Raw genomic sequence first — 12,009 nt, forward strand, 5'->3', positions numbered from 1 at the left:
TGAATTATTGTTAAAATTACTGACAATAAATTTTAAAATCTCCCATTATATATTTATTAACCTGAACTGAAATGCCATCTTTAAAAATCAGTTTCCTCAGAAAGACTCAGAGACAGAGAACAGACTTGTGGTTGCCAAGGAAGGGGTGGAGGAAGGAAGGATTGGGAGTTTGGGATTAGCAGATGCAAACTATTATATAGGATGGATAAACAACAAGGTCCTACTGTATAGCACAGGGAATTATATTCAATATCCTGTGCGAAACCATAATGGAAAAGAATATGAATATATATATATATACATATATATATAACTGAGTCATTGCTGTACAGAAGAAATTAACACAATGTTGTAAATCAACTATACCTTAATAAAATTTAAAAAAATAAAAATAAATAAAAAATAAAAATCAGTTTCCTATTGGTAAAGCTTAGTTAGCCAATAAGTAATTACTAAATTTAAAATTAGAATTTTTAACTACGGCCTATTTCTAATGACCAGAGGCTAAAGATTTTACAAATTGGAAATTTAAATTCGGGGATGATTCCTTTTATAAAATGATGTGTCCTCCACCAGAATGCCAAAATTAAACAAGCTTGTTTCACTTACCCACCAGTAGTGTGTGGCCTAAAATATCATAGAACACGTTACTGTCCACCTTCAGGCCCAAGGTCCTGGACATGCTGAGGCCTCTGCTGAAAGATCGCCACACAGTACAGCCCTGCATGTAGGAACCTGAACAGCAAAGAGGAAGGTAAAAATTAGATGGGAATCTCGAAGGCTTCTCACATTCTGTTAATCATCTCCAAAGCAAGCTAGAATATAAGTAAGAACATTCTCCCACACAATACATAAAACTCAAGAAATAAGGAGTTGGCAGCATAAATCAAATCAAGGTACCTGGCAGCACAGACCAAGGTACCTCAAAGATACCAAAGATAAGCAGGGTGGAATCCAAGGACCACGTGTAGTAAAGAAAATCACCTGACAAAGAGACAGTATGGCCAAACCACAGAGGAATACGTGGCCATCAAGATTTCCAACTGGCCATCATCTTTGGTATCTACTCTAATCACAATATGGTGGACAGCAGCTCAAAAGATGTTAAGGACGATGTGAAGAGCACTGCTTATGGACCAACACTGATCTCTGAAAACTGCCTCTGGCATGAGGAGAGGTAGTCATTATTTCCTGAGCTATGAAGTAATTTTTTAATTCAAGTATAGTTGATTTACAATGTTGCAGGTATATGGCAAAGTTATTGAATGTAACCACCGTTGAATACGGTGGTTTGTGAAACTGAAGGGGAAATACCCTCTACCATATTAAGAGACACTGACATTTTAGGAAAACCATTACACTGGCTCCATGGCATATTTTATGATCCCCAAATCATACATCATGTATGTGGACTGAATCAATCAATGAATAAATATTTACTGAGTATCAACTATATATTTCAGGAATTGTGCCTGTGCCAGAGACATAAAGATGAATAAAACTAAGTAAATTCTGAACTTGTGTATCTTGAGTCTGATGGAGGAAACTCACATTAAAATAATAAAAATGTATTATTTGGATAGTAAAATTATAAATCCTCAAAAAGTTTTGTATTATTTCCAGGTAGTGAGAGAGATTGTATCAATACCAAATGTCTGAAGAATTGGAAAAATGACTTTGGATTATGTAATAATTTGACTTTTAAATTGGAACTCTCAAGAAAATTCTCAACTATGATGTCTCCTAGACACAGAGACTGTAGATTCCTCTCGACCTCAGCTCCCCCAGTACCAGATGCCCTTACATCAGTCACCAATGAGTTAACCCATTCATACCCACTCACGTAGGAAACACTGCCTGTTGCAGACTTTTCCCGACTCCCGACCTCCACCATAACGTCACTCCATCAGAATACGCCTGCCCATCTGAACAACCAGGAAGTACTAATGTGTTTACAGAGCTATCTATTGTGGGTGGAGGTCAGGGCTCGGTAAACTTTTAAAAGCAGCTTGCATGCAAAGATTCCAACACTCTCCAACTCCAGTAACAGGGGACAGCTGGCCATACAGGTCATGGGAGTCTGTAGGGCATGAACCAATAAAGGATTCTTTGGCAAGCATGCCAGAAGTCTCTAACCTCTGCGTTAATGGGTTTCCCCCTCCCAGGAAACACATTTGCATTTTAACAGAGACCTACAGGAGATAATGTATTAATTCAGTGGATTTCAAACTTTTGTTAAGCACCGACCCCTTTTTCAAATAAAACTTAATGTATATAAATAAATAAAAGTGCAGGTACTCTGAAGCAGAGGTTGAGGAGGCAGATTAAGTGAATTTTTGATGGGGGAGTTGATTATGTTCATTGATAACTCATATGTGACTACTCCCCTCACTTCTACTGGAACTGGCCCACATCAAATATTCCTCAGCATCATAAGCACCATGAGACCAAAGAAACAGAGAGAAGGACACAAAGATACTGACAGTACTAATGAACTAGGGAAAGAGCCATGTGAGGAACCATCCTCCTATAGGGGCATAAAAAGAAATAAATAAGGTGGAAGAGATCTGGAAAATTAGGATAAATAGACATTCTTGGCATGCAGATGATTTGAAATAAGAAAAAAAAAATGCTACAACTGTCTAGCCAGGATCTTGCTTTCAATGACCTCAAGGATTACTTTGTCATTACCTGTTGAAATCCTAGCACCTCTCAAGGCCCACCTGAACCTCCAATATGCCCTGATGTGCTTTGCCAGGCGTCAACCCCCAGAGCACCACCCTACCAAGGAAGGCAAAGCGTGCATATGTGGGTGTTGAGGTGCTGAGGTCTGGGGAACATAACTATGAAACGGCGTTGCTGTCCTCATCACTCAGCATCTGTGCCCAAGTTTCTCATCTCTGTACCTCAGATTCTGGCATTGGCATTTTGCCCTGGATGCTCCCACATCCCTCCAACTTTGATCTCAGAGCCTTTATCAGTACATCTGGTCATATTCTTCTTTTCTGATTCTGATCTTTTTTACCTACTTGTTCCCACCTGCCTTGGATGTCTCCTAATTCCTTCCTATCTCTTCAGGTCTGGCCAAGATCTGCACACTCTGCCCGCTCTATATCCCCTGGAAGAGTGCCTGGTTCTCAGCCATTCTCTCCCATTTTCCCAGCAGGAGATTCCTCTGCGTTAGGACATCCTCACGAAGTGCTTTCCGCTAGCCTTGAATGATGATTTACACTTTTCAATGTCAATCTGACTGCAGTCACAAAGCCAGTAAATCGTAGTGGCAGGATTCAGAACACGGAGTTGTGTGGTTCCCTCCACATCTGTTGTACCTATAGTGACATTTCTCAAAGGGTACTCCTTGGACTACTTGTTCCAGCATCAGAAGGTTTGTTAAAAATTCAGATCTCGGGGGCTTCCCTGGTGGCGCAGTGGTTGAGAGTCCTCCTGCCGCCCCGGTCTGGGAAGATCCCGCATGCCGCGGAGTGGCTGGGCCCGTGAGCCATGGCCGCTGAGCCTGCGCATCTGGAGCCTGTGCTCCGCAACAGGAGAGGCCACAGCGGTGAGACGCCCGCGTACCGCAAAAAAAAAAAAAAAAATTCAGATCTCTAGGCCCACTTTATATCAGAATTTGTCTCAGCAGGGTCTCTAAGTGAGAATTTTAATAAGCTCCCCAAGTGACTTTTTAGGCATGTTAAAGTTTGAGAATCACAGATCTAGGGTATAGTTATCCATCTCTGATCCCCACCATGTCCCCACATACCACCTACCAGGACCCCCTGCATGGAGAGCCTAGAATATGGAAGAGGAAGGAAAAATGAGACGTTATGCCTGGGCCTCCTTACCTCTCAGAGCTCCCACCAGAGTCAGCGAGCTCACATGCTTACAGAAGGCTTGCCCCAAGTCCCGGAACTGCACTCCCTTCAACTGGACCCAGCTGGGCTCCTTTGGAAAAGACTGAATGATGACTCTGGCCCCCAGATCCCTGGATCCCAGCATCTTCTCACTCTTGAAATACAAACAGTTCTGCAAATCACCTGAAACACAGAACGAAGTCAAGGGGAGCAGAAGTATGTACAATATGCTTCGGGACAAATCTCCCAGTACGAAAAGAAAGGCACTGTTGGCACAAAGGGCAAACCATGATTGTTTATTTCGTTTAATAATCTTACTTCCCTTTTACTTTGATTCTCCCCTTTGGATTATTAATTAAAACATCCAATAACTAGGACATGATGTTGCCTTCACTCTATTATTTCCAGAAGGCCCCAAATCATTCTCCTTAATTACTGTCACAAAGAGGATGACTAGAACCCACAAACCCAACCTAAATAGATGCTTATTTCAATCCAAAGGATCCCCCGGAGGGAGTGTGCAATCAAATGACCCTCTTGTGGTGGATAATTGTAGGGAAGAGATGTGAGCGCTGAACATAACCACGGCTCTTTTTAGTCTTGAGATGTCCAGGGGAGCTTTCCCGATATTTTGCCGCTTTATGGTTTGGAGGCACAGTAATCACGCCACTGAAGAAATGGCAGAGGGCTCCAGAGGAGTGACTGAGCAGCCCCCCACACCAGGGCCTCCTTCCCAGCAGAGCCCCTAGTGAGAACAGCAAACAGCATGAACATAGCACCACACGCAACTACCAAAGTGTTGTGACCTCAGGGTCCAGACGCTTTGTGTTGACACATGGCATTTGGTGGTGTGGACTGACCTCAGGATGGAGAAGAAATCATCTCCTGAATTAACTCTTTATTATCCAGGTTAATAAACCAAAGAAGAAATGTCACTAATATAAAATGATGGACCATTCAACAGTCATTTGCCACCACCCAAAGGATGAATATATGAGGTGAATAAAGAGGTGTTTTATATTTGTACACTTTGCCACAATTTTGATTGTATATGACATTGATCCATAATGTTTTCCAGTGTCCAGGCCTCTTGTTATTGTATCTGGCTACCTTGTTCCCATACTTGAGCCCCACACAAAGAAGAGGTGAGTGACATATTATTTTTTTAATAAGGGTCTATGAATTTTGTTTTATTTTTAGAATTGCTTAGTAATGTTTAAAAGTTGTGGTGTAACTAGGGTTTTTTTCCATTAGGAGACAACAGATTTATACTGGTGTAAACCTAGAAGCATGGTCTCTCTTGCAGCATGATCAAATGCCATGATTTGTACGATATGATCTGAGAATACCTGTATGAGAATTACCGAGAGAGTTTGAATGGACTGCGGGTCCCAATTCAGCAGAATTGTTAAAGTTGGCAGTCACTGGATTCTAACCCACTGGATGCAAACATTTTTTTCAGAATGACACATGTATGAGCTAGATGACTAGAGGGGTGGAGAGTGGGATCCAGGTCCCTCTTACCCAACCACATCCCAACATTACACCCACAGGCGTCTATACATAGGCATGACTCGAATCTTTAACTCCAGCCTTGACATTTCTTCCAGGCTCCAGACACTACCAGTCATCTCTACTCACAGGCTGGCCTGGCATCTCAGCCCCGACATGTACAAAATTAAACTCATGATCTCCACCCTCCCACCCCCAAAACCTGTTCCTCTTCCCATCTCAATAAATAGCCCCCTCATCCATCCAGAGCTCATGCCTGGGAGTCATCCTTGACACCCACGCCATCCTGGACCAAAGTTGACAAATGATGTCTTCACGACATGTGAAAGCCTCATAATCCACAGCCTGGGAAACCAAAACATAACCTACTAAACTAACCATCCCTGAAATAGATGTTTAATAGGTACATCAGTGTGATTCAGTGCCTGTTATTCTTCTAGAAGATAAATTGACTTTTTCAACCACTTACTTAAAGTATGTGGTAATTTCAGAAAACAAACTCTAAAAGTGGGGGTGGTGGAGGGAGGGAAGAGCCTTACAGGTCTAACCCATAAGAATGTGCTGCCTGTATCCCTGACCCTGTCATTAATCAGTTTTCCTGAGAATTTTAGAAGAGGCCTGGAATCAGTGTCAAGACTTCATTATAACCTCTAACCTGGAAATTTAAATCAACTCTCCAGATTTCATTATTTAACAGGAATATTTTTCCCCAGAAAAAGAATTACTTTCTCAAGCAGATGCTTTTGTCTACCTCTCTCACAAGAGGGTTGAAGGCAGGAGGGGAAATGATGACTTATCAAGAGCACTGTGAAAACTACAGAATATTAGGAACATGCACGTGAAAGAAGTCAACCACACCACTTATCATCGGACAGTAAGAACGTTCTTTTTCACCCACTGGACTTCCCAACAAAATGCTTCTCTACCTTGTGAAGCGTTGGCCCTCTGGCATGAAGCAAGGAGCTGCACCCTCTCATCAGTGAGATTTCCCTGTATGGTAACACTCCTGCTGAGGAGAACCACCATGACCTTTAAAACATGGAGCTCTCCAGCCACCCAGTTCTCTGTGGAGTTGTGAGAATATCTGAAACAAAGAAAAAGAAAATGACACATCTGAAGGTATCACCCAAAATCTTTGTTGTTGCTGTTGTTGCATTATTTTTTTAAACATCTTTATAGGATTATAATTGCTTTACAATGGTGTGTTAGTTCCTGCTGTATAACAAAGTGAATCAGCTATATGTATACATATATCCCCATGTCCCCTCCCTTTTGCGTCTCCCTTCCACCCTCCCTATCCCACCCCTCTAGGTGGTCACAAAGCACCGAGCTGATCTCCCTGTGCTATGCGGCTGCTTCCCACTAGCTATCTATTTTACATTTGGTAGTGTATATATGTCAATGCTACTCCCTCACTTCGTCCCAGCTTCCCCTTCCCCTTCCCTGTGTCCTCAAGTCCATTCTCTACGTCTGCGTCTTTGTTCCTGTCCTACCCCTAGGTTCATCAGAACCTTTTTTTTTTAGATTCCATATATATGTGTTAGCATACAGTATTTGTTTTTCTCTTTCTGACTTACTTCGTTCTGCATGACAGACTCTAGGTCCATCCACCTCACTACAAATAACTCAATTTCGTTTCTTTTTATGGCTGAGTAATATTCCATTGTATATATGTGCCACATCTTCTTTATCCATTCATCTGTTGATGGACACTTAGGTTGCTTCCATGTCCTCGCTATTGTAAATAGAGCTGCAATGAACATTGTAGTACATGACTCTTTTTGAATTATGGTTTTCTCTGGGTATATGCCCAGTAGTGGGATTTCTGGGTCATATGGTAGTTCTATTTTTAGTTTTTTAAGGAACCTCCATACTGTTCTCTGTAGTGGCTGTATCAATTTACATTCCCACCAACAGTGCAAGAGGATTCCCTTTTCTCCACACCCTCTCCAGCATTTATTGTTTGTAGAGTTTTTGATGATGGCCATTCTGACCGGTATCATTCCAAATCTTATTAGGAATAGTAAGCCACTAAATTAGCCTAATTCTCCATCTGGGGCTCTATTTCTTTAGAAAACTCAGATAAAGAAGAGTGAACTATCATCACAAGTATGTGAAAATTAGGAACTATGCTGACTATTGCACTGACCATCTACTGCAAGACGAAAGTTCTAGAGTCTTACCAGAGAAACTTATTTAAGAAGTCTTAATCTTCCAAATGTTTCATGCTTTGCAATCTTGTCAAAATGTCTACTATTATTTAATGTAAAAATGCATTATTGAAAGACAAAAAAATGTCAGACACCAACACAGTGAAGACCTCATCTTCTTCCATCTAAAAGGAGCCAAGGTGACATGCAGTACCTCAAGGGTGACCTCAGATGGAGGTCTGTATTCTGCACAGTCTCCACAATGACAGTCTCTTCCAAGGGCTTGGCACCTTCTGCACCCATCCCACTGATGACAATGACTTCATCCCCCGCGTGCCAGCCCACAGCATCTTCCAGAGCCAACACCGTGTCACTGGCATAGGCAGCTGCTCGAAGATGGGTGACCACTACTTCCGGGAGTGAACCTAAAGCAAATCCGAGGGAAACCTGCCTTTAGACATTTTTAAAACTTATTATGAACGTGATGTTATTCAGCCAAAAAAATCCTGTGAAAGAAGAATCTGGGAAAGCAAGTTCAGGCTCAATAGGCACCATGCCTTCACTTTTTTGGATATTGGGTTTTTTTGTCTGTCACACGGGGACAATAAAAGTAATCCAGGATAGAGAATGATACGGGGTGAAAAGCACAGGAATTGGAGTCAGACTAACTTTACAGCTGAATCACACTCTTGCCATAGTCTAACTATGTTTCTTTGGGTGATATACTTAAAGGTGGGTCTCAGTTTCCTCAGTTACAAAGCAGAAGCAGCAAAGCCTTCCCTCCTGGGGGTTTAGGACGATTCAATGAGAAAATATCTGTGAAACAACTAGCGTGGACCTTGCCACATAACAGACCCTCAATATATTTTAGCCTGCTCTCTTCCCTCCTTGCATCACACTGTTTTGAAGATGAAATTTGTCGCCTCTTTCTTCCAAGTAGACTCTCCAGGATAGAAGTTCACCATGTATTTCTAAACTGAAGACTTCAACTCACTGTACAAATAGTAGTAGTAGAGTTAAGTGTCAAAATTACCCTCAGAATGGTTGTCCTAAGTCTTAGGGTATTAAGTGATCCCCTTATACTGTAAGACAAGGCGTATCCAGGACAGGATGGCTCAGCAAAGCTGAACAAGGGGGAATGTGTGACTCTAGATACCTTGGTTTGTTTTAGGCTCCGGTGCAGCCGTCTGATCCTCCCCAAACCAGTACGCTGCTCCTTAACCAGTCTCGTAGTTTACTCTGGCCTTTTCCAGCAAGGGTCAAGGCAAAGATTTTTTTCCAGCCATTACCTGAAGCAATACCTCAGAAAACACAAGGCTTACTCCCAACTCCTCCTTTCCTCAGCACATTTCCTTCCTCCTTCGCAATAGATCATAATTTACCTCTAGCCCACAGCAACTTCCTGTCCTCCCTTGTTGCACTAAAGTAATAATACTTGAATCTCTAACTACAGAGGTGGGCAACAATAAATCATTTTCAAATTATTTTAAACTTCCCTCTTTATTTATTTGTCTATGTTGGGTGGCGGGGGCATTGTACCAGTAATGTTGTTCTAGGCTTAGGAAGGTCTCTGGGTTAATGATGTAATTTCCAAAGTTTACTTGGGCAATAATTTTATCTCAAAAAAAATTCCCAGAGTTCAAAATGTCTAATTATAGAGCAGGTGAAAATTAAGACATAAATCATCCCAAAAAGAAAATAATTTTATTTTTTTTCCTGGTTTGTATGTTTTAACCTTTGGGAACAATAAATGAAATAAAGTCTATTTTGATGTATATGCATATATATGTGAATTTCTATGATCTGTTCTTGAATGTCTGCACAGAAAAATCTCTAATATGCATAGAAAATGTTTGTCAAGGACAAAATTCTATTAAACGCTGTGATCAATGGTTCATCATACTCAGTCAATACTCAACAAACACCTGCTGTGCACCTATCAACAAGCAGCTACATGTGACAGAACCAAGAATAGGCACAACAAAGATATTTTTTAGCTAATCATTCTTATAAATAATAGTCAAGTCAGAATGAATGGAAAAAATCACAGAGGATCTTTGAAGTGAATTTTTAACTATTAACATAAACTTAAGACCTTTCAAATGTTGACAGAGCCTCTAGAAAGCAGTAAAATTATCTCATAATTTATTCGCTCTCATTGCAAAAACAACACACCTCTACATGTCTGACTAAAACATCAACCTGAGTGTCTGACGCGTGCCAGCCTCATATTTGCAGCTACATAGCAGATATGGATATTTGGATGAGTTACCATCATCTCAAACTGGAGAAGGTCAAAATAAATTTAATAATCACCTGAGCTAGACCCTCTGCAAACAGCTTTTATTCTTCTGACCATTATGCATTGTTCTTTTTTAATTACATCCCTTCTTTGTTCATTAACCTGCAGTATCTGCCTACAGTACTCAGTAACAAAGGCACAAATTCCCTTCTTGACTTTCAAGAGTCTCCTTAATCAGACTCCACTGTATGGTCTCTGACTCCTGAATAAACTCTCCATTCCAGGAAGCCTCTTTACTGTACTTCTTCTCATTTAACAGGATCATTCCTACCTCTACTCCTTTGCCTGTTCTATGCCTTCCACTGGGTGCCCCGTTTTCTTCCCCTCATCTGCTCTCCTAAAAACAGCTCAAGCCTCACCTCTTCTGTTGGGTGTCAGGGAGCACTTCAGCCCATGCTGATGTCCACTGCCTCCTATAGATGCCACAGTGATAAGGGGGGGGGGTTCTTATTGAGTAAAAGGTCAGTGTGCATCTGGGACTAGGCACGCCACATGTCTGGCTGGATTGTGGGCCATTTAACTGAGTTGCTTTGCATGGGAGAAGAAGTTCCACAAAGGAACAGATAGGAAAGGATGACAGAGATGGTACGGGGTCTGCCTCAGACATGGGCTCTCTCTCATGGACCCGTGACTGAACCTGAGGAAAGAACCTGCAGGAACTCTCCAGATGGATTTTGTACCTGCTGCTCCTCTGCCTGGGATTCCTTCATCAACTCACTCTGCCTCATTCTTCAGAATGATGTTCAACCGGGTCCTTCAGAGAAACCTCGGAGACCTCCAAACTAGGTCAAACCCTGACTTATAATCTGTCATATCACTGTGTCCCTCTCCTTTCTAGCACTTAACACATGTGGTTTGACCTCTATTACTGTCATTCTCCATCTCCCCTATTAAACATGGCAGAAGTTATACCTATACTTGCCCACCATCATAGTACCAATGCATATCACAGTGTCTTGCATATAGTAAGTGTTCAATAAATATGTACTGACGAAGGAAAATCATGACGGAAACATGGAGAAGCAAGCACCCCAAAGTTTTGGCACCCAGATGGTCAGGTGGACCCCAAGTGGCAACAGTGGTTGCCTTTGGTTCCATCATGGAGCACAACCCTCCCACACCTGAGGGCTGGACCACCTGGGCAGCAAGGAAAGTCTGCACCCTTGGCACACTGTGTTCAGTATTTTCATGGCAGGTACCCAAAACAAGGGCAGCAGGGCAGCCCCCAGCTGCCTTCCTGAAGGGAGCACAATGACCAAGAACACCAAAATAAGAGGAAAATAGACTAACTGATGAAATTGTCATGAGAACACCTATAACAAGCAGGCAGGGATGTTGGTAAGGGCTGGAGGATCTGTGAGAGTTGGGGGAGGTGAGCAGGAATACTTTTGTTATCACTACTGACATATCCACAGGCTGAGAGTGTTCAGGGAGGCCTGAGGAGACTAGAGTGACATAACCTATAGTCAGCACCATATATTTCATACTAAGTTATTCTGTAATTATTACACTACCTATGTCTCTTGCCCCACCTTGAATGCAGGGCCACTGCCTCACGTCTCCTTTACAAATGTCACAATTTCTAACATAGCATTCAACTGGGTTCATGATTAGCATTCAACTCATAGGGATTTAAATTATTCTGACTATTGCCATACAGACAATCACTTACAAACCCTCATCAGATATATACCTAAATGAGCATATGATATACAGCATGTAAAAAGCTGAAAAACAACACAAACATTATTGAGAATTTAGAATAAATCCAACCTATGCTAAGGAGTGTTACTCTGAAGTAAGGACCGTTGGTTTTCTGGGTTTTGCTTTGTTTTGTTTTCCTTTTGACAGATTGTATAGATTAGGACGCTAAAATAGGCTAAAATAACGCTTCCAGGGCAAAATCACACAGTAGGAGATGTCAGCGCCAAGTTCTGAAACTGGCTCTTCTGAATCCAGAACCACAGAACTGGACACCTAATGGAATTCTAGCCTCTGGAAGCAACTGTATATTAACTGTGCCCAATTAGCTTTGATACTCAAAACATTATAGCCTTTACTTTATAAATACTATTTAAAAGCCATACAAGGTAGATCGACTGACTTCTCTGATGAAAACAGCATCGTACACATTTCAAATGTGAGTCATTTCACTTCACAGAACTCTTCAGAAACCCAGCTCAGGTGTCTCCCT

The 12,009-nt window shown here is 41.7% G+C and overlaps 1 protein-coding gene across 1 annotated transcript in view; it reads right to left on the reverse strand.

Annotated features, from left to right (window-relative positions):
- Window positions 1-12,009, reverse strand: part of PKHD1 (PKHD1 ciliary IPT domain containing fibrocystin/polyductin) — a 426,555-nt gene that overhangs the window by 241,857 nt on the left and 172,689 nt on the right. Inside the window, exons 37-40 of the mRNA XM_030870494.2 lie at window positions 7,728-7,938; window positions 6,290-6,447; window positions 3,843-4,034; window positions 610-735 (exon numbers count right to left, since the gene is read on the reverse strand). Coding sequence (XP_030726354.2) covers window positions 610-735; window positions 3,843-4,034; window positions 6,290-6,447; window positions 7,728-7,938 — 687 coding nt within the window. The remainder of the gene's footprint in view (window positions 1-609; window positions 736-3,842; window positions 4,035-6,289; window positions 6,448-7,727; window positions 7,939-12,009) is intronic.

This window comes from Globicephala melas, chromosome 11, assembly GCF_963455315.2.
Source record: "Globicephala melas chromosome 11, mGloMel1.2, whole genome shotgun sequence".
Classification (NCBI taxonomy): Eukaryota; Metazoa; Chordata; class Mammalia; order Artiodactyla; family Delphinidae; genus Globicephala; species Globicephala melas.